Here is a 20859-nt window from a genome sequence, read left to right on the forward strand (position 1 = left end):
GAGTTCGAGAACATCCTCGCTAACATGATGAAACCCTGTCTCTACTAAAAATACAAAAATCTGCCGGGCGTGGTGGCAGGTGCCTGTAATCCCAGCTGATTGGGAGGCTGAGGCAGGAGAATCGCTGGAACCTGGGAGGCGGAGGTTGCAGTGAGCTGAGATCGCGCCACTGCACTCCAGCGTGGGCGGCAGAGCGAGACTCCGTCTCAAAACAAAACACAAAACAAAATTGTTTCTCGGTCAAATCCTCCAGCGGTGTTCAGTTTTTGGGAGTGCAGTGCTTTCTGCAGAGCTGGGAAGACTCACTGGTTTCTACCCTGGCCCTTTCTGGACTGCACCAACTGAGCCTGGTCAGGGCAGTGACGCGACCCGAGCGCCGGCACCGCGGTTGCAGCGCGGACTCCTGCGCGGCCCCAGTCGGGCGGTGGTGCGGCTCCCGGCGGGCAGACTGGGCCTGGCACGTAACCCGCCCCCTGCCCCGGGCCTGCAATCAGTCGTGCCCGCCACGGAGTTAGCCGAAGAACAAAAGCCACTCTGTGGCAGCATCTCTGAGCCACAATAGGGCTTTGTGCGGCCCCCCTCCGAAGGTTACCCCGCTGGGCTGAGGGGGCTCACAGGCCGCTCCCCCCGGCCTGGGCCCGACTCCCAGCTGCGCCCCGCCTCGGACTGTCCACCGTGCGGGTCGCAAGAGGCGCTGCTACGGGTGGGAGGGAGCAGGCGATCCTGGGCGGGCTCGGATTATGAGCCCCCTCCCCACCCTGACGCCACTCCCGCCCCCGCCCAGGTGCGAAATCTCCTGCCCTCCGGCTGGGCGCGCGGCTTCAAAGGCGCTTTGAAGAAATCCGAGTTCCGAAGACTTCTTTAGTGGGCTGGGGGCTGTGACGGAAGAGACCCGGGAGAGGGGGCTGGGGCGGAGGAAGGGCGGGGGGCGCCTTGGAGCTGGTCTGAGCGAGGCGGCGGCCTGAAGTGGACCCCTGGGATCCCGCCCCAACCCCGCCAGGCGGGCTCCTCCGGACCCCCCAGAGTCTGGCCCTCTCGCCTCCCGGTCTCCGCCTGTCCGGTGCCAGCTCCCGCCCGCCGCAGCCTCGCGGTCCTCCCCTCCCCAACTCCTCGGCCCCTTTCATCTTCCCTAGACTCCGCTTGGGGTTTTGCTGGTTTCTGGGAGATAAAAACCGCTTCAAATAGCGGCGGCGCGCTGCCAGGACAAACAGGGCCGGGCGGGCCATGTGCGCCTGGTTACCGGCCCCGGGTCGGGACGCTGGGCTCCAGCGGGCCCGGGAAGGGGTAGCGGGCGGAGCTCCAGGCACCCAGACTCCGGCGACGACTCCCAAAGTAGGGGGCCCCTTTTAGAAGCGGCCTGCGCGCTATCTCGGTTCCCGCCCAGGTCGTAGGGAGGGGCCGGCGGAGACCGCCCGCTAAGCGCTCGGAGCCCATAGGGCGGTGGGTCACGGTCGCTGCGTCGCCGGGCCAGCCGCGCCCCCTGGTGAAGTTACTGGGTGAACGCGCTGGGCCTGGACTTGGGCCTTTCTAGAACCCGCAAATGGTGAAAAGCGTTCCACAAACGTTAAGTAAGCAGTATGGGGGAGGGGACAGTACTTGTGCCAGGCCAGTGCGGGGGCAGCGGGCGGAACAGCACTGTTCTTCTCTCCAGTTCACCTTACAGGGTAAGATGCAGGCACCTAACCGATCATTATAACCTGTTGGTGAAAATCGAGGTTTCATCTAAGGATGCAAGTTGCAGGCCAGAGTGATTTTTCCTAGGGGTATCTGGGTTTGGATGGTGTTACGACTGAGGTACAAACGGAAACTATCGTGGGTCCTCAGTGCTCTCCACTAATCTGTCAGTCACCGACTCTCTCTCCCTCAAACCTGGCCACTTCCCGTCCTCAGGGAGAGCTTTCCCAGCCAGGTTCCCCAAACCATCCCCAGTGTATACCTTATGCTCTTCAAGCTTTCTGTCACTTCCCAGGTGACGGTGAACTCATATAGGAAATTAAATGGGGCTATGGGAAAAGGTTAGAGCAGGGGTCCCGCCACGGCCCGTAGTGTAGGTGGCCTGTAAAGGAACCGCACACCAGGAGGCGAGCTGAGCAAGCTGAGCTCCGCCTCCTGTCAGATCAGCGGCATTAGATTCTCACAGTAGCGCGAACCCTGTTGTGAACTGCGCACGTGAAGGACCTAGGTTGCCCGCTTTTTATGAGAATCCAACTAATACCTGATGATCTCAGGTGTAACAGTTTCATCCCAAAACCATTCCCTCCCCCGCTCCCCGTGGAAAAACTGTCTTCCACTAAACCTGGTGCCAAAAACGTTGGGGACCACTAGGTTAGAGCCTTGCTACTTAAAATGTGGCCTGTGCAGTATCAGCTGGGAATTTTTTGGAACTATAGCCTCTGAGCACCACCCTAGGAGATGCTCAGGTGATTCCTATGTCCCTTAACAGTTGAGAAGTACGAGATTAGAGATCCACTTGCCTTCTCAGGTGAAGTGCATTTTCAGGAGACTCTGGAGCCCTTTGTTTTCTGACCTGGTAATAACTCTCTCGGGGGGAATTTTTCAGGTGAAAAAGAAGGGCAGACATGGAATCCAGAATAGAACTAAATGCCCCCTAGATTATTCAATGAGACTGGTTGCTCTTGGGAGTGGGGACTGCCTTCTACATCTTCAAATCACTTAACATTTGTTAATGAACTATGACCAAGGTCACCTAGTTGATGGCACGGTTATAGCTATTAACCTCTGACATTTGTTTAGCACTTTAAAATTTATTAAATAGCTTCACTTTATTATTTTGTATGGAAAATAACCATATGAAATAATTAGGACACTGCAAATGAGAAAAGTGAGACTCAAAGAATTCAATGTTTTTTCCAAAGTCTGTAAGAGGGGCCCCCATTCTCTTTCTTTCCTTTCTTTCTCCCTCTCCCTTCCCTCCCGTTTTTTTTTTTGTTTGTTTTTTTTTTTTGAGACGGAGTTTCGCTCTTGTTGCCCAGGTTGGAGTGCAGTGGCGCGATCTCTGCTCACTGAAACCTCCGTCTTCCAGGTTCAAGGGATTCTCCTGCCTCAGCCTCCCGAGTAGCTGGGATTACAGGCTTGCACCACGATGCCCGGCTAGTTTTGTATTTTTAGTAGAGATGGGGTTTCTCCATGTTGGTCAGGCTGGTCTCGAAATCCTGACCTCAGGTATCAGCCCACCTCAGCTTCCCAAAGTGCTGGGACTATAGGCATGAGCCACCGCGCCAGGCTCTTTCTCTCTCCCTTTCTTTCTCTCTTGCTTGCTTGACAGGGTCTCGCTCTTTGACCCAGGCTGGAGTGCAGTGGTGCTATCTTGGATCATTGTAGTCTCGATTCTCCCACCTCAGCCTTCTGAGTAGCTGGACTAAAGATGCTTGCCACCACCACGCTGGCTAACTTTTGAATTTTTTGTAGATACAGGGTCTTGCTATGTTGCCCAAGCTGGTCTTGCACTCCTGGGCTCAAGATCAGCCTCGGCCTCCCAAAGTGCTGGGATTACAGGTGTGAGCTACCACACCCAGCCTCACTTTTATTCTTAAGTGAGAATAACTGGTTTGGGTGTATCTAGGTTCAATTTCTCTGTGACTCACTTTCCTCGTGGTGACAGAACAGCACCCACCTTATGGGGCTGTAAGATTATAAAAGCACTTATTGTAATAAGTGCTCAGGATAGTTTTGCAGCCCGGCAAGGTGGCTCAGGCCTGTAATCCCAGCACTTTGGGAGGCCAAAGCGGGCAGATCACTTGAGGTCAGGAGTTTGAGACCAGCCTGGCCAACATGGTAAAACCTCATCTCTACTAAAAATACAAAATTAGCTGGGCGTGGTGGCGCATGCCTGTAATCCCAGCTACTCCAGAGATTGAGGCAGGATAATCGCTTGAACCGGGGAGGCAGAGGTTGCAGTGAGCTGAGATAGCGCTACTGCCTTCATCCTGGGCAATAGAGTGAAACCCTGTCTTTCAAAAAAAAAAATAAAATAAAGTTTTCCTTTTTTTTTTTTGAAACGAAGTTTCCCTCTTGTTACCCAGGCTGGAGTGCAATGGTGCGATCTCGGCTCACTGCAATCTCCCCCTCCGGGGTTCAAGAGATTCTCCTGCCTCAGCCTCCCGATTAGCTAGGATTACAGGTGCCCGCCACCACGCCCGAGTAATTTCTGTATTTTTAGTATAGATGGGGTTTTCAGCATGTTGGCCAGGCTGGTCTGCAAACTCCTGACCTTCAGATGATCCACCCACCTCGGCCTCCCAAAGTGCTGGGATTACAGGCGTGAGCCACCGCGCCTGGCAGGAAATGTTAGTTTTCCAACCGTCCCCACCTCCCTTTCCAGGACTCCTAACCTTGTGGGTGCAGCACTGTTCCTCCTCTCTGAGGCTTTTCCCTCAGCTTTCCAGCCAGCTGCCTGTGACATAGCCTGTATTTTCCTCTGGGTGATCCACAGGCCTGGGAGGGTTAATTTGGTACTTCCCTGAATGTGGCTTATTTCGGGCTTTCTAAGCGCTAAGATAGTGAGTGGGAGAAGGTGTTCGGGAATTCGGAGCTGGGAAAAACAGTAGTCTCATGGAAAACAACAGAAAAAAACCCCACTCCAGCCTGGTAACCAACGGTTGGCCCCGGGACGTGTCCGCGCTGCTCCCCCTCCGGCCGCCAGGGGGCGCAGGAAGAAGCTTTGGAGGTCTGTCCCGGGACCGCGTACTCGTCCTTCTTTCGCATTAGTCTTTTCTTCACTTCCGTTGAGTGCCGCCTCGCCGTTTGTCCCTTGCGGCTACCCGTCCGCATACAAATCTAGCCCGGGAACCGAGTTGCGGGAGTGCGGTCTGTGCCGTTCCGGCCAGGAGATTTGCGGACTGCAGACGTCCTGCGCACCGGCAAGATGTGCTCCCTGGGGTTGTTCCCTCCTCCACCGCCGCGGGGTCAAGTCACGCTATACGAGCACAATAACGAGCTGGTGACGGGCAGTAGCTATGAGAGCCCGCCCCCCGACTTCCGGGGCCAGGTGGCCAGGGCGAGGAGGGAGGGGACCTACAGACGTGGGGGCGGAGTCGGGAACAACTGGGGAAGGGAGGCAGTGTGACAGGGGCAGGGTCGCAGAGTCTGGCGGACTGGAAATAGCTTGGCCCCGGCAGGAGAATAGAAGGGCTGGAATCTGTTTTAGGACTGGGATTGGAGTCTAACGGGGGGTTAAGGAGCTGTGGAGGAGGCCTAGAGGGAATGGAGAGAATGAGGGAGAATCTAGGGAGTGTGAGGATGCGGGAGAACTATCTAAAAGTTGGGGACAGTATCTGGGAAGGATCAGAAAGATACAACCTGGAACTTTTTTCCGTGGTGTTCCTGGGAAGGACAAGGAAGGGAAACTGACATTTATTGAGCGTTTGCTATGTAAGCGGCTGAGTCAGGTGTTTTCTAAAAATGTTATATGGTTTCATAATCACAGCAACCCTATGAAATACTATTCTACTTGCGCTAAAATATTATTCCCGTATCTTAGATACGGGAGCTAAGACTTGTTTCCCATTCTCACAAGTGTTAGCTTTGTAGAAATGGGAAACAGACCTCTGGAATCTCTTATACTTAGCCCAGCGGTGGGTCGGAGATGGCAAGGAGTTAAAGATTTGGGAAGAGACTGACTCACCGTCACACCCCTCACTTTTGTGCTATAGTGGATCAATCTTCCTGTCCTACACCTGACCAAGGATCCCTTAAAGACCCCTGGAAGGCTGGACCATGGCACAAGAACTGCCTTCATCCATCACCGGGAGCAAGTGTGGAAGAGATGCATCAACATTTGGTGAGGCATGGCAAAGGGTTTCCTGGGTCATAGTCTGCAGATCCTGGAAAATGAGTCACCACCCCTTTACCTTGGGGTGTTCTTCAAAAGACTTATTCAGGCTGTCTCCATGAGAGCTGTATATCCTAAATCATACGAAATTTTTAGTCCTTATTGTAGAACTCAAATGCTCAATAAATGTCAGGTTGAGGCAGGAGGCTTCCTTGCCCTTCCCAGGAACACTATGGAAAAAATACTTCCATTTCATCTCTAATAACTTGCCTTGCTTTCTGGCTTGATTAGGTGAACCTGCTCCCTGCCCCCACCTCATGTCATTAGCACTTCTGAGCTTTTACCTAAAGCTCAGCAAGATCAGATATAAGGTTGCACTGAATAATCTCCTACATAGGTCTTCCACTTTGCACTTGTAGGAGTGGAGCTACACTACCTGGTTTCATTTTCTTTTCTTTTTTTTTTTTTTTGAGATGGAGTTTCACGCTTGTTGCCCAGGCTGGAGTGCAGTGGCACGATCTCAGCTCACTGCAACTTCCACTTCCCAGGTTCAAGCGATTCTCCTGCCTTAGTCTCCCGAGTAGCTAGGATTACAGGCATGCGCCACCAAGCCCAGCTAATTTTGTATTTTTAGTAGAGACAGGGTTTCCCCATGTTGGTCAGGCTGGTCTTGAACTTGCGACCTCAGATGATGTGCCCACCTCAGCCTCCCAAAGTGCTGGGATTACAGGCGTGAGCCACCGTGCCCGGCTCATTTTATTTATTTATTTATTTATTTTTTTGAGACTGAGTCTTGCTGTGTTGCCAGGCTGGAGTGTAGAGGTGCGATCTCGGCTCACTGCAGCCTCCGCCTCTTGGGTTCAATCAGTTCCCCTGCCTCAGCCTCCCGAGTAGCTGGGACTATAGGGATGTGCCACCACGCCCAGCTAACTTTTTGTATTTTAGTAGAGATGGGATTTCACCATGTTGGCCAGGCTGGTCTGGACTGCTGACCTCAGGTAATCTGCCTGCCTTGGCCTCCCAAAGTGCTGAGATTACAGCTACTGCACCTAGACCTATTAATGGCACATATTAATTCCTTTAAGGGTTATTTATGCCAGGCACAGTGACTCACGCCTATAATCCCAGCGCTTTGGTAGGCTGAGGCCGGCAGATTGCTTGAGCTTAGTAGTTCGAGACTAGCCTGGGGAACATGGTGAAACCATGTTCTTTTCTCTACAAGAAAAGTACAAAAACTAGCTGGGTATGGTGGTATGCACCTTTAGTCCCAGCTACTCGGGAGGCTTATGTATAGGAGGATCGCTTGAGCCTGGGAGGTGGAGGTTGCAGTGAGCCAAGATTGTGCCAGTGCAGTGACACTGAGTGAGACCTTGTCTCAAAAAAAAAAGGGTTACTATTTTTATTAATATCATTACCATTTGTAGGATAAATTCCTAGAAATTAAGTTGCTGGCTCAGAGGGTATGTTCATCTGTAATTTTGTGAGCTGTTCCAAATAGTCCTCTGTCAAAATTGTACATGTATATGGTCCCACCAGCAGTGTATGGGAGTGCCTGTTTTCCAACACATGTGCTGTCAAGCTTTGATCTTTGGTACTTCAGTACAGTTTAATGGGCATGCCTGTGTGTGTGAAGTTGAATATCAATTTGTTGAAAAGCCATTCGTTCCCAGGCTCCTTCTTGTCTCCTACTTCTGCGGCTGCTGCTTCTCAGGCTTTTTGGTGGCTCCTCTTCCTGATGTCCCTTAAATGTTGGTGTTTTTGGTGCTAGATTTCCAGTTGATGCACCAGACCTGGTGTTCACGTGTTTGCCAAATTATCCTGCTTGAATATTTCACAGACTTCATATATTCAGCATGCTCAAATCCAGTCTCTTTATTTCTCTCTCCAAATCTGCTCCTCTGGATGGTTCACTTTACGGAATGATCAAATTACTCATTCAGGAAAAAGTGGTTTGAGTATAGGTTCTGGGGTAGATAGATGGTTGAATCCTGACTGCTACTTTCTACTTAGATTACCTTGTTCATATTAATTAACCTCTTCACACCTTTGTTCTCTCATGTAAAAATGCAGTGGGCCGGGCGCGGTGGCTCACGCCTGTAATCCCAGCACTTTGGGAGGCCGAGGCGGGCGGATCACGAGGTCAGGAGATCGAGACCATCCTGGCTAACACGGTGAAACCCCGTCTCTACTAAAAATACAAAAAATTAGCCGGGCGAGGTGGCAGGCGCCTGTAGTCCCAGCTACGTGGGAGGCTGAGGCAGGAGAATGGCGTGAACCCCGGGGGGCGGAGCCTGCAGTGAGCCGAGATCGCGCCACTGCACTCCAGCCTGGGTGAAAGAGCAAGACTCTGTCTCAAAAAAAAAAAAAAAAAAAAAAAAAAAAAAAAAATGCAGTGATAGTCTGGGCACGGAAGCTCATGCCTGTAATCCCAGCACTTTGGGAGGCCGAGGCGGGTGTATCACCTGAGGTCAGGAGTTTGAGACCAGCCTGGCCAATGTGGTGAAACTCCGTGTGTAATCCTAATTACTTAGGAGGCTGAGGTACAAGAATTGCTTGCACCCAGGAGGTAGAGGTTGCAGTGAGCCGAGTTCACACCACTGCACTCCAGCCTGGGTGACAGAGTGAGACTCCGTCTTAAAACACACACACACACACACACACACACACACACACACACTCTGAAACCCCATCTCTACAAAAAATTTAAAAATTAGCTGGGCATGATGGTGTGCGCACGTAGTCTCAGCTCTCGGGAGGCTGAGGCAGGAATACCTGAGCTCAGGAGATTGAGGCTGCAGCGAGCTGTGATGGTGATACTGCACTCCAGCCTGGGTCAAAGAGCAAGACCCTGTCTCAATAAAATAAAAATAAATGCAGTTATAACAATACCTATCTTGTAGGATTGTCATAATGGCTTGATTAGTTAATGTGAGGCACCTAGTCCAGAGCTGGCACATTGTAAGCGTATTAGCTGATGTAATTATTACCTAGGTGTTTCTGTTGTATTGCTCTTTCCTTCACTAATGTCTGATTAGTCTTCATATCTTGTTTATGCTAATTCCTAAATCTCTCAAATCTGTCTCTTTTTCTTCATCCCCACCAGTTCAGGCCACTTTCACTTTTTTCCTAGCTTCCTGAAGTAGATTCTTTTTTTTTTTTTTTGAGACTGAGTCTCACTCTGTCGCCCAGGCTGGAGTGCAGTGGCGTGATCTCAGCTCACTGCAACCTCTGTCTCCTAGGTTCAAACAATTCTTCTGCGTCAGCCTCTGAGTAGCTGGGACTACAGGTGCACACCACCACGCCCGGTTAATTTTTGTTTTGTTTTATTTTTTTGGTTTCTTTTCTTTTTTTTTTTTTTTTTTTTTGAGACGGAGTATCGCTCTGGAGTGCAGTGGCGCTATCTCGGCTCACTGCAAGCTCCGCCTCCCGGGTTCACGCCATTCTCCTGCCTCAGCCTCTCCGAGTAGCTGGGACTACAGGCGCCCGCCACCATGCCCGGCTAATTTTTTTGTATTTTTAGTAGAGACGGGGTTTCACCGTGGTCTCGATCTCCTGACCTCGTGATCCGCCCGCCTCGGCCTCCCAAAGTGCTGGGATTACAAGCGTGAGCCACCGCGCCCGGCTTATTTTTTTGGTTTCTTTTTGAGACGGAGTCTCGCTCTGTTGCCCAGGCTGGAGTGCAGTGGCGCAATCTCGGCTCACTGCAAGCTCCGCCTCCCAGGTTCACTCCATTCTCCTGCCTCAGCCTCCTGAGTAGCTGGGACTACAGGCGCCCACCACCAAGCCTGGCTAATTTTTTGTTACGTATTTTTTTTTTTTTTGAGACGGAGTCTCGCTCTGTTGTCCAGGCTGGAGTGCAGTGGCGCAATCTCGGCTCACTGCAAGCTCCGCCTCCCGGGTTCACGCCATTCTCCTGCCTCAGCCTCTCCGAGTAGCTGGGACTACAGGCGCCCGCCGCCACGCCCAGCTAATTTTTTTTGTATTTTTAGTAGATTTTCACCATGGTCTCGATCTCCTAACCTCGTGATCCGCCTGCCTCGGCCTTCCAAAGTGCTGGGATTACAAGCATAAGCCACCACGCCCGGCCTAAGCCTGGCTAATTTTTTGTATTTTTAGTAGAGACGGGGTTTCACCGTGTTAGCCAGGATGGTCTCGATCTCTTGACCTTGTGATCCGCCCGCCTCAGCCTCCCAAAGTGCTGGGATTACAGGTGTGAGCCACCGCACCTGGCCAATTTTTGTATTTTTAATAGAGATGGGGTTTCACCATCTTGGCCAGGCTAGTCTCAAACTCCTGACCTCGTGATCCACCTGCCTTGGCCTCCCCGCGTGCTGGGATTACAGGTGTGAGCCACCGCGCCCGGCCCTGAAGTAGATTCTTAACTGATTTATTTTTCTCTATTCTTTTTTTTTTTGAGACAGCATCTTGGCCTGTTGCCCAGCGTGGAGTGCAGTGGCGCAAACATGGAACACGGCTCACTGCATCATCAGCCCCCAGGGCTCAAATGATGCTCCCTCCTCAGCCTCCCAAGTAGCTGGGACTACAGGCATGTGCCACCACACCTGCCTAAGTTTTGTATTTTTTTTGTAGAGACAGCATTTCTCTATGTTGCCTAGGCTGGTCTCAAGCTCTTGAGCTCAGGCGATCCACCTGCCTTGGCCTCCCAAAGTGCTAGGGTTGAGCCACTGCACCTGGACTTTTTCTATTTTTTCTCTTTTTTTTTTTTTTCTTCTGAGATGGAGTCTTGCTCTGTTGCCCAGGCTGGAGTGTGGTGGCGTGATGTCGGCTCACTGCAACCCCCGCCTCCCTGGTTCAGGCGATTCTCCTGCCTCAGCCTACCGAGTAGCTGGGATTATAGGCATGGACCACCACGCCCGGCTAATTTTCATATTTTTCAACATGTTTCACCATGTTGGCCAGGATGGTCTCAATCTCCTGACCTCGTGTTCCGCCCACCTCGGCCTCTCAAAGTGCTGTGATTACGGGTGTGAGCCACCGCGCCTGGCCTTTTCTATTCTTTTTTTTTTTCTTCTTCTTTTTTGAGGCAGAGTCTCACTGTGTCGCCCAGGCTGGAGTGCAGTGGCATGATCTCGGCTTACTGCAGCCTCTGCCTCCTGGGTTCAAGTGGTTCTCCTGCCCTGCCTCAGCCTCCGGAGTAGCTGGGACTACAGGTACGCACCACCATGCCCGGCTAATTTTCGCATTTTTAGTAGAGACGGGGTTTCCCCATGTTGGCCAGGATGGTCTCAATCTCCTGACCTCATGATCCGCCCACCTCAGCCTCCCAAAGTGCTGGGATTATAGGTGTGAGCCACCGCGGCCAGCCTGGCCTTTTCTATTCTTACCACTCTCTAATTTGCAGCCAGACTGCACTTTCTAAAATGCTGCTGTGTGATCTGTTTATTCTTCTCCTTAGAACCCTTCCATGGCTTTCCATTCACTGTCTTAGAGCAAGTCCCAATTCCTTAACCTGCTCACAAAGCCCCAAAAGTCCTCTGAGCCTTGGTTGTCTCATCCGTAAATGGGTAGAATCTCGTTCAGATTTGTGAGATATGTAAATGAAAGGACAGCATGTAGAGTGCCTGGTACATAGTTGGCACTCATTAAATGTGAGTGCCCATATTTTTAATGCATGTATATTGAATGAATGAATGAAACTGGTAGAGAGGGACAGAGGGGATCAGAGTAACCTGACCTACATTTTCCTCCCTTATCAGGCGTGATATGGGCCTTTTTGGGGTGCTAAATGAAATTGCAAACTCAGAAGAAGAGGGTAAGTATTTTTCCCTCCAGGCTTCCTTAGTTTTGTGGTTATCTCCCCTCCATATTCTTGAACTCACCCCAACACCTGTTGGCTCAGCCTCTTTTAGCCCTATTTTTCCTGTCCTCTCCTCTCCCTACCCAAATAACCCAGAGTGGGTGTCCAGAGTGAGGTGTTGAGAGCACTTACTGGGCAGAAGGACCTGGGGAGTGCCTGTCCTTCCTTGTCTTTCACCTAGAGGGTACCTGGTAAGAGGCCTGTGAATGGTTTAATCAGAGCTGCTTCCTCAACCCTACAGTGTTTGAGTGGGTGAAGACGGCATCCGGCTGGGCCCTGGCACTCTGTCGATGGGCCTCTTCCCTCCATGGGTCCCTGTTCCCCCATCTGTCTGTAAGTTTGGCTTCCTCCCCAGCCCTCTGCATTTGCTGTGTCCCCATCCTACTCTGCCCCCATTCCTATCCTTGCAGGTCAGGGTTGGGTGTGATGACTTCAGAGGGTAGGAGTGGTCCACCTCCCCTGTAGGAATATTGAGGAGATGGGCTCCTTTTGCCCCAGTGTGTCCTGTGTCTACTTTGTTCTTACAGCTCAGGAGCGAAGATCTGATTGCTGAATTTGCCCAAGTCACAAATTGGTGAGTGCACAAGCCCTGGAGCTTTGTGGGAAGGAAGTCCTGAACCTCGAAACTTCCTTTGGGGAGAAGGCAAAGACTCCTACTCCTTTTCTGATTGCTCACCATATTCTCATTCCTCCTGTTCCCCCAAAAAAGAATACAAGAAAAAGTAGAAAAAAAACCATGTCCTTACTGGAAATGAATGTGAGCTTCTGGGCCTGGGTAGGGATAGGTGCAGGAACTCTTTATGTTAACCCCTTCCTTAGGTCCAGCTGCTGCTTGCGTGTCTTTGCATGGCACCCCCACACCAACAAGTTTGCAGTGGCCCTGCTAGATGACTCAGTCCGTGTATATAATGCCAGCAGGTGTGTGTGGGGACACCAGGTGGGCTCTGACTTGTCAATATCACCTTCCCTTGCCAGCCTTGGTTCCGGGGAGTCCTGTAGTTCTTGAACCTGATTCATAGGGCTCCGTCCAGAACTGGGGTCAGAGAAGCTCCATAACTGGATGTGTGCTTTTTCTAAACCTAACCTTTATCCCCTCCTGTCCTATAGTGCCCCTGGCCCCTGGATGGATCATCCTTCTTCTCTGTGGCTTTCCCTCTTTAACTGCACTCTGGTCCCTGGAGCCTTAGTGTTCCTGCCTTGACTCAGTTTCCTGCCCCTTCACCCTAGCACCATAGTCCCCTCCCTGAAGCACCGGCTGCAGCGAAATGTGGCGGCTCTGGCCTGGAAGCCCCTTAGTGCCTCTGTCTTGGCTGTGGCCTGCCAGAGCTGCATTCTCATCTGGACCCTGGACCCTACCTCCTTGTCTACCCGGTGAGTCCTAGTAGCCTGTCTTACCTTGGCCTGAGAGTTGTGCAATGCTAAGCATGGTGGGTGGTGAGGAGGTCTGAAAGGAGAAGTTCTTTGTCCTCACAGCACTTCCCAGGGCTATGGGAAAAGCAGATGTAAGATCAAGGTGGGTTGCTGAGAATAATCTGGAGAAAGAGAACTAGGGGCTTTTTGGATTATGGGGACAATGTGTCTATGGGTTACGGGGTGGAAAGACTGTCTTTCAGAGGACTATCAGGAGACTTAAAGGAAGTGTGAAGAAAATTAGTACTGATAAGATCAGAAACTAATGAAATTAGAAAAAATGCCTGTGAGAACTAACTAAAAATAAAACCAGAAACTCGTTCTTTAAATTATTATTATTATTATTATTTTCTTTTTGAGACAGAGTCTTGCTGTCGCTCAGGCTGGAGTGCAGTGGTGTGATCTCGGCTCACTGCAGGCTCCGCCCCCCGGGGTTCACGCCATTCTCCTGCCTCAGCCTCCCGAGTAGCTGGGACTACAGGCGCCCACCATCTCACCCGGCTAATTTTTTGTATTTTTAGTAGAGACGGGGTTTCACTGTGTTAGCCAGGATGGTCTCGATCTCCTGACCTCGTGATCCGCCCGCCTCGGCCTCCCAAAGTGCTGGGATTACAGGCCAGAGCCACCGCGCCCGGCCTGGTTCTTTAAATTATGAATAAGCTGGGCGCGGTGGCTCACGCCTGTAATTCCAACACTTTGGGATGTGGAGGCGGGTGGATCACCTGAGGTCAGGAGTTCGAGACCAGCCTGGCCAACATGGCGAAACCTTGTCTCTACTAAAAATATGAAAATTAGCTGAGCGTGGTGGTACACACCTGTAGTCCCAGCTACTCGGGAAGCTGAGGCAGGAGAATCGCTTGAATCTGAGAGGCGGAGGTTGCAGTGAGCCGAGATCATGCCATTGTACTCCAGCCTGGGCAACAGAGTGAGACTCTGTCTCAAAAAAAAAAAAATTATGAATAAAGGCTGGGGACAGTGGCTCACACCTGTATTCCCAACATTTTGGGAGGCTAAGGCGTGAGGATCAGCTGAGGTCAGGAGTTTGAGACCAGTCTGGCCGACATGGTAAAACCCGTCTCTGCTAAAAATACAAAAATTAGGCCGGGCGCGGTGGCTCACGCTTGTAATCCCAGCACTTTGGGAGGCCGAGGCGGGCGGATCACGAGGTCAGGAGATCGAGACCACGGTGAAACCCCGTCTCTACTAAAAATACAAAAAATTAGCCGGGCGCGGTGGCGGGCGCCTGTAGTCCCAGCTACTCGGAGAGGCTGAGGCAGGAGAATGGCGTGAACCCGGGAGGCGGAGCTTGCAGTGAGCCGAGATTGCGCCACTGCACTCCAGCCTGGGCAACAGAGCGAGACTCCGTCTCAAAAAAAAAAAAAAAAAAAAAAATACAAAAATTAGGCCAGGTGCAGTGGCTCATGCCTGTAATCCCAGCACTTTGGGAGACCAAGGTGGGTGGATTTCTTGAGGCCAGGAGTTCGAAACCAGCCTGGCCAACGTGGCCCCATCTCTACTAAAAATACAAAAAAATTAGCTGGATGTGGTGGTGCATGCCTGTGATCCCAGCTCCTTGGGAGGCTGAGACACAAGAATCACTTGAACCCGGGAAGCAGAGGTTGCAGTGAGTTGACATCACGCCACTACAGCTGCACTCTGGTCTGGGCGACAGAGTGAGACCCTGTCTCAAAAAAAAAAAAAAAAAAAAGTCCGGGCAAGGTGGCTCACGCCTGTAATCCCAGCACTTCGGGAGGCTGAGGCAGGTGGATCATGAGGTCAGGAGATCGAGACCATCCTGGCTAACACGGTGAAACCCCGTCTCTACTAAAAATACAAAAAATCAGCCGGGTGTGGTGGCGCTCGCCTGTAGTCCCAGCTACTCGGCAGGCTGAGGCAGGAGAGTCACTTGAACCCAGGAGGCGGAGGTTGCAGTGAGCTGAGATCACGCCACTGTACTCCAGCCTGGCAACAAAGCAAGACTCTGTCTCAAAAAAAAAAAAAAAAAAACAAAACATATATATGTATATATACACACACACACACAGGTATATATATGTTATATATATACGTGTATGCACATAGATATATGAATAAAGAAGTAAACCTTTTGGTCAGTCTAATTAAGGAGAAAAAGAAAATCAAAGTATAGGCCGGGCGCGGTGGCTCACGCCTGTAATCCCAGCACTTTGGGAGGCCGAGGCGGGTGGATCGCGAGGTCAGGAGATCGAGACCATCCTGGCTAACACAGTGAAACCCCGTCTCTACTAAAAATACAAAAAATTAGCCGGGTGAGGTGGCGGGTGCCTGTGGTCCCAGCTGCTCGGGAGGCTGAGGCAGGAGAATGGCGTGAACCCCTGGGGGGCGGAGCCTGCAGTGAGTCGAGATCGCGCCACTGCACTCCAGCCTGGGTGACAGCAAGACTGTCTCAAAAAAAAAAAAAGAAAACCAAAGTATACTATTTTTAGAAGTGGAAAGATACGGTAGAAAATAGAAGAATTATAAAAGAATATTGTGGACATGTTTAGGCCAACAGATTTGAAAATCTGAAGGAAATGTTTGATTTCTTTTTTTTTTTTTGAGAAGGAGTTTCACTCTTGTTGCCCAGGGTGGAGTGCAGTGGCATGGTCTCTACTCACTGCAACCTCAGCCTCCCGGGTTCAAGTGATTCTTCTGCCTCAGCTTCCCGAGTAGCTGGGACTACAGGCATGCGCTAGCTAATTTTTGTATTTTTAGTAGAGATAGGGTTTCACCATATTGGCCAGGCTGGTCTTGAACTCCTGACCTTGTGATCCGCCTGCCTTGGCTTCCCAAAGTGCTGAGATTATAGAAGTGAGCCACCGTGGCCTGTGGAAATGTTTGATTTTCTAGCAAAATATAAGTTACCAAAGTGGATTGTAGAAGAAAATAATGCGTTTTTTTTGTTTTTTTTTTTGAGATGGAGTTTCACTCTTGTTGCCCAGGCTGGATGGAGTGCAATGGCACAGTCTCGGCTCACTGCAACCTCTGCCTCCCGGGTTCAAGCGATTCTCCTCTTGACCTCCTGATCCGCCCACCTCAGCATCCCAGAGTGCTGGGATTATGGGCGTGAGCCACCACACCTGGCCTGTCCTCCCTCTTTTTGTTGCAGGATCTCCCTGATTTATTTTTATAAAGCTAATGTAACCCTGATACCTAAACCTTGACAATAGGTACTATAAGAAAAAAATACGTGATCACAGATTTTTTTTTGGGGGGATGGAATCTCACTCTGTCGCCCAGGCTGGAGTGCAGTGGTGCTATCTCAGCTCACTGCAACAACCTCTGCCTCCTGGGTTCAAGTGATTCTCCTGCCCCAGCCTCCCAAGTAGCTGGGACTACAGGTGCGTGCCACCACACCGGCTAATTTTTTATTTTTAGTAGAGACGGGGGTTTCACCATACTGTCCAGGCTGGTCTCAAAGTCTTGACTTCAGGTGATCCGCCTGCCTCGGCCTCCCAAAGTGCTGGGATTACAGGCATGAGCCACTGCACCTGGCCTGTTTTTTGTTTTTTTTTAGAGATGGAGTTTCGTTATGTTGCCTAGGCCGGAATACAGTGGCTATTCACAGACTCAGTCATCGCACACTACAGCCTTGAACACCTGGGCTCAAGTGAGCCCCTTGCCAAGTAGCTGGGACTACAGGTGTGTACACCGTGCCTGGAAGGTCGTTGGTTTTTTGTTTTTGTTTCTACTAAAAATGCAAAAATTATCTGGGTGTGGTGGCGCGTGCCTATAATCCCAGCTACTCAGGAGGCTGAGGCAGGAGAATTCGCTTGAACCCAGGAGGTGGAAGTTTCAGTGAGCTGAGATAATGCCATTGTACTCTAGCCTGGGTGACGAGCAAAACTCGATTTAAAAATATTTTTTTAAATAAATGAACAAAAAACAAGGCCAGGCGTGATGGCTCATGCGTGTAATTCCAGCACTTTGGGAGGCTGAGGCAGATGGATCGCTTGAGCCTAGGAGTTTGAGACTAGCTTGGTCAACATAGATGCTGTCTATACAAAAAATAAAAATAAAAAAGCTAGCTGGGCGTGGGGTGTACGCCTGTAGTCCTAGCTACTTTAGAGGCTGAGGCAGGAGCCTCAGGAGTTTGAGGCTGCAGTGTGCTATGACTGTCACTGTACTCCAGCCTGGAGTGTGAACCACCATGCCTGGCCCAGGAAATATTTTTTACAGCATTATGTATAATAAAAAATTACAAGTCAAATGTCCATTTGCAGAGGCATGACTGAATAAATTATAGTTCATCTTTTGAGTGGTATACAATGGAGCCACTGAAAAGAATGAGATGAATCTGAACCCACCTGCAAAGGCAGCTGTGATTTATCGTAAAGTTCAAGAGAATTAAATTGTACATCCGTGACTAAGCCTTCACTGGAGCTGAAGGTGGTTATAGTTAAGTGGAAAGAGAAGGTGGCATTAATTCAGGTAGTAGCCTTCATCTGTCAGGCCAGGCACATGGCTCTGGAAATACACAGCTGCAGACACATGGCAGGCGCCCTCAGGTAGTTCCCTGCTGGTGATGGAGGCCGAGCCACATGCAGCATCTTTTTTTTTTTTTTTGAGGCGGAGTCTTGCTCTGTCGCCAGGCTGGAGTGCAGTGGCACGATCTCGGTTCACTGCAACCTCCACCTCCCGGGTTCAAGCAATTCTCCTGCCTCAGCCTCCCAAGTAGCTGGGACTACAGGCGAGCACCACCACGCCCAGCTAATTTTTTTGTACTTTTAGTAGAGATGGGGTCTCACCATGTTGGCCAGAATGGTCTCGATCTCTTGACCCAGTGATCCGCCCACCTCGGCCTCCCAAAGTGCTGAGATTACAGGCGTGAGCCACCGCACCCGGCCTGCAGCATCTTTATGATAAGCAGCAAATGCGGGAGCTGCAGAGTTGGGAGGCACTTTGATAAGGCAAGGCAGGAGGGCTGTTTGGGAGCACAGGATGTGTTCTGAGGAGTGTTAGATAACTCTGGAGAGAAAAGGTTGGAACCTTGAAGTAATGTCATAGATTATTAATCCTGGATGGATGGATGGCCAGGCTGGATGGCCTGTGGGCAGACAGCTGTGTTCTGGGGTGGGACCTGATATTGCCCCAGGGCAATACCTTCTAGGTTACTGGTTAGGTTTTGCCTTCTCATGGCCTATCTCGTGAAAGCACTCTCTTTCACCCTGGCCTGAGACCTTGCAGATTACCTCTTCTCTGTTGACCTGCTCATGGTGACTTGGTCTTTTTTCCCCTTCGCTGTTTTTTTCTTTTAACTTCCACAATCCTTACTCATTTTTCACAACCTAGATTTGAGCCCAGAGTGGGCCATCAGAATAGGAGGTTTTAGCAGGAGGCAAAGAAATAGAATTTTGGGGATGGCTTCTTGTTGTCTTCTGACTCCACATCCTGTGTTCCCCTCCAGACCCTCTTCTGGATGTGCCCAAGTGCTGTCTCACCCTGGGCATACACCTGTTACCAGCTTGGCCTGGGCCCCCAGTGGGGGGCGGCTGCTCTCAGCTTCACCCGTGGATGCTGCTATCCGGGTGAGTGGGTCCCTGCCCCTCATGCGCATTTCAGTCCTGGCAAAAGTGTTCCTCACTCGGTGGTGGAAACATCTTGGGGGCAGGAGGAGGGACCTTGGTCCATTCAGTCTTAAACTTACCCAGAGAGGAGCTTTGCCATCAGACTCATGAGGTTTAAAATTCCGCTGTCTGTAATTGTCAGCATGAACCCGTGCCTCATGTTTCACAGTCCCTCTCCCGCTTCCTCTCGTTTCTGGCTCTTTGTACATTAGAGAGGCCAGCCCACTGTGAGATGATAGGGTGCTTGAGTTTTCCCTTATCTCCTGCCCCACTCTCCTAGGTATGGGATGTCTCAACAGAGACCTGTGTCCCCCTTCCCTGGTTTCGAGGAGGTGGGGTGACCAACCTGCTCTGGTCCCCAGATGGCAGCAAAATCCTGGCTACCACTCCTTCAGCTGTCTTTCGGTGAGTGGGAGAAGGATGGAGGGAGGGCAAGGACCTAGAGAAAGGCATTTAGCTCCTGGAAGCTCTGTCAAGGGAGGTAGGTCCAAGTTTTGGAACTTAGAGGTCCTGAGCTGTAATTTGCTTTTCTCTGGCTCAGAGTCTGGGAGGCCCAGATGTGGACTTGTGAGAGGTGGCCTACTCTATCAGGGCGCTGTCAGGTAAGAGGGGACTCTTGATTCACAGACACTGGGGAGGAGATGATTCCAATGGGCCCCTGATGCTCCCAAGCCCAGCCACCTCTACTTTCCCTCCTGCATTCTACTATAGACATACCTTCTCCTGCCTTTTGCTCCCTGACCCCAGACTGGCTGCTGGAGCCCAGATGGCAGCCGACTGCTGTTCACTGTATTGGGAGAGCCACTGATTTACTCCCTGTCTTTTCCAGAACGTTGTGGTGAGTTAGGGCAACACTTCAGTATTTGGGGTGGTCAGAGGGAGGCAGCAACCTTTGGTAAGATGCAGCTCTGAGGGATAAAGGGAAATATAGAAGCTTAGGAGATTTCGAGGTGTTGATGCCTTTGGTGAGCTGGCGGGGGACCAGTGAGAGGCCTGTTTGTTGCAAGAACCTCTCTGCTCTTATCCGTCCACAGGTGAGGGAAAGGGGCGCGTTGGAGGTGCAAAGTCAGCAACGATTGTGGCAGATCTGTCTGAGACAACAATACAGACACCAGATGGTGAGGAGAGGTGAGCTGAGTGGTTGAGGGAGTGGCAGTGAAAAGCAGGTGGAAGGGACCACACTGAAACTCTCCTAACCTGTCCTTACCCACAGGCTTGGGGGAGAGGCTCACTCCATGGTCTGGGACCCCAGTGGGGAACGTCTGGCTGTGCTTATGAAAGGTAAGAGGCAAGGATGAAGGGCTCAGCCCACAGCCATCTTCCCAGTTAATCTAGTGAGGCTGTGCCCTGGCCTGGAGTTCTCCTCTGCCCCTGTCCTGGGACTCTGCCTTCAGAGTTCCTCCCCTATCCCTGGATCCATTTCTTACAGGAAACCCAAGGGTACAGGATGGTAAACCAGTCATCCTCCTTTTTCGCACTCGAAACAGCCCTGTGTTTGAGCTCCTTCCCTGGTAAGTGCCATGTGGGCCCTTAGGTCTGGACTTCTCACCAGCCTTCCTGCACAAAACCCACATCCCACTACATTCAGCTCCCTTCTCGCCTCCGGTTGCCTGCTCACCTTTTCTTCTAGTGGCGTTATCCAGGGGGAGCCAGGAGCCCAGCCCCAGCTCATCACTTTCCATCCTTCCTTCAACAAAGGGGCCCTGCTCAGTGTGGTGAGTGTGCCAGGCTGCTGGGGCTTCCAGGAGTTGGATGGAGAAGCTGAGGGCCTTGGCTGCTGTATGGCTCTGCCAGGTGGCCCTTCTTTGGGCCCAGACTCTGATCCTTTTCTTTCCCTTCTCTGCAGGGCTGGTCCACAGGCCGAATTGCCCACATCCCGCTGTACTTTGTCAATGCCCAGTTTCCACGTTTCAGCCCAGTGCTTGGCCGGGCCCAGGAACCCCCCGCTGGGGGTGGAGGCTCTATTCATGACCTGCCCCTCTTTACTGAGACATGCCCAACTTCTGCCCCTTGGGACCCTCTCCCAGGGCCACCACCTGTTCTGCCCCACTCCCCACATTCCCACCTCTAATAATAAAAGTTTTCTACTCAGTTACCAGTCTGTCTTTTCCAGGGAGTTGCATTGGGGTACAGTATGGGAAGAAAGCATGGACTTTGGGTTAAGGCCCTGTTCTGTCACCTTTTAGCCACTTGTGAATTTGGTCACGTTATTTAACCCTAGAAACTATGGTTTCAAATGATTTGTGAAGCAAGGC

The 20859-nt window shown here is 51.2% G+C and overlaps 1 protein-coding gene across 8 annotated transcripts; it reads left to right on the forward strand.

Moving 5' to 3' along the window:
• Positions 1–1426: 1426 nt before the first annotated feature.
• Positions 1427–20695, forward strand: AAAS (aladin WD repeat nucleoporin). 8 transcript variants are annotated; one of them, XM_055248503.2, is made up of 16 exons: positions 1427–1664; positions 5673–5800; positions 11509–11564; positions 11851–11942; positions 12137–12183; positions 12429–12527; positions 12837–12980; positions 18445–18565; positions 18885–19009; positions 19146–19206; positions 19352–19442; positions 19639–19732; positions 19818–19885; positions 20034–20115; positions 20235–20319; positions 20451–20695. In XM_055248503.2, the coding sequence occupies exons 1-16, from the start codon at positions 1578–1580 to the stop codon at positions 20673–20675; spliced, it is 1605 nt and encodes a 534-aa protein (XP_055104478.1). In that variant the 5' UTR covers positions 1427–1577; the 3' UTR covers positions 20676–20695. The 8 variants fall into 8 exon arrangements, with proteins under 8 accessions (XP_055104478.1, XP_063477544.1, XP_055104476.1 ...); XM_055248501.2 differs by lacking the exon at positions 1427–1664 and adding an exon at positions 4692–5008; XM_063621475.1 differs by lacking the exon at positions 1427–1664 and adding an exon at positions 4726–4880.
• Positions 20696–20859: the final 164 nt, after the last annotated feature.

The sequence above is a fragment of the Symphalangus syndactylus genome, chromosome 17 (assembly GCF_028878055.3).
Source record: "Symphalangus syndactylus isolate Jambi chromosome 17, NHGRI_mSymSyn1-v2.1_pri, whole genome shotgun sequence".
Classification (NCBI taxonomy): Eukaryota; Metazoa; Chordata; class Mammalia; order Primates; family Hylobatidae; genus Symphalangus; species Symphalangus syndactylus.

Coding starts and splice junctions, on each gene's coding strand:
- AAAS (XM_055248501.2), top strand. CDS start 4,886: ATGTGCTCCCTGGGGTTGTTCCCTCCTCCACCGCCGCGGGGTCAAGTC. Junction 18,566..18,884: donor CCGTGGATGCTGCTATCCGG/GTGAGTGGGTCC, acceptor CCACTCTCCTAG/GTATGGGATGTCTCAACAGA. Junction 19,886..20,033: donor TCTGGCTGTGCTTATGAAAG/GTAAGAGGCAAG, acceptor CATTTCTTACAG/GAAACCCAAGGGTACAGGAT.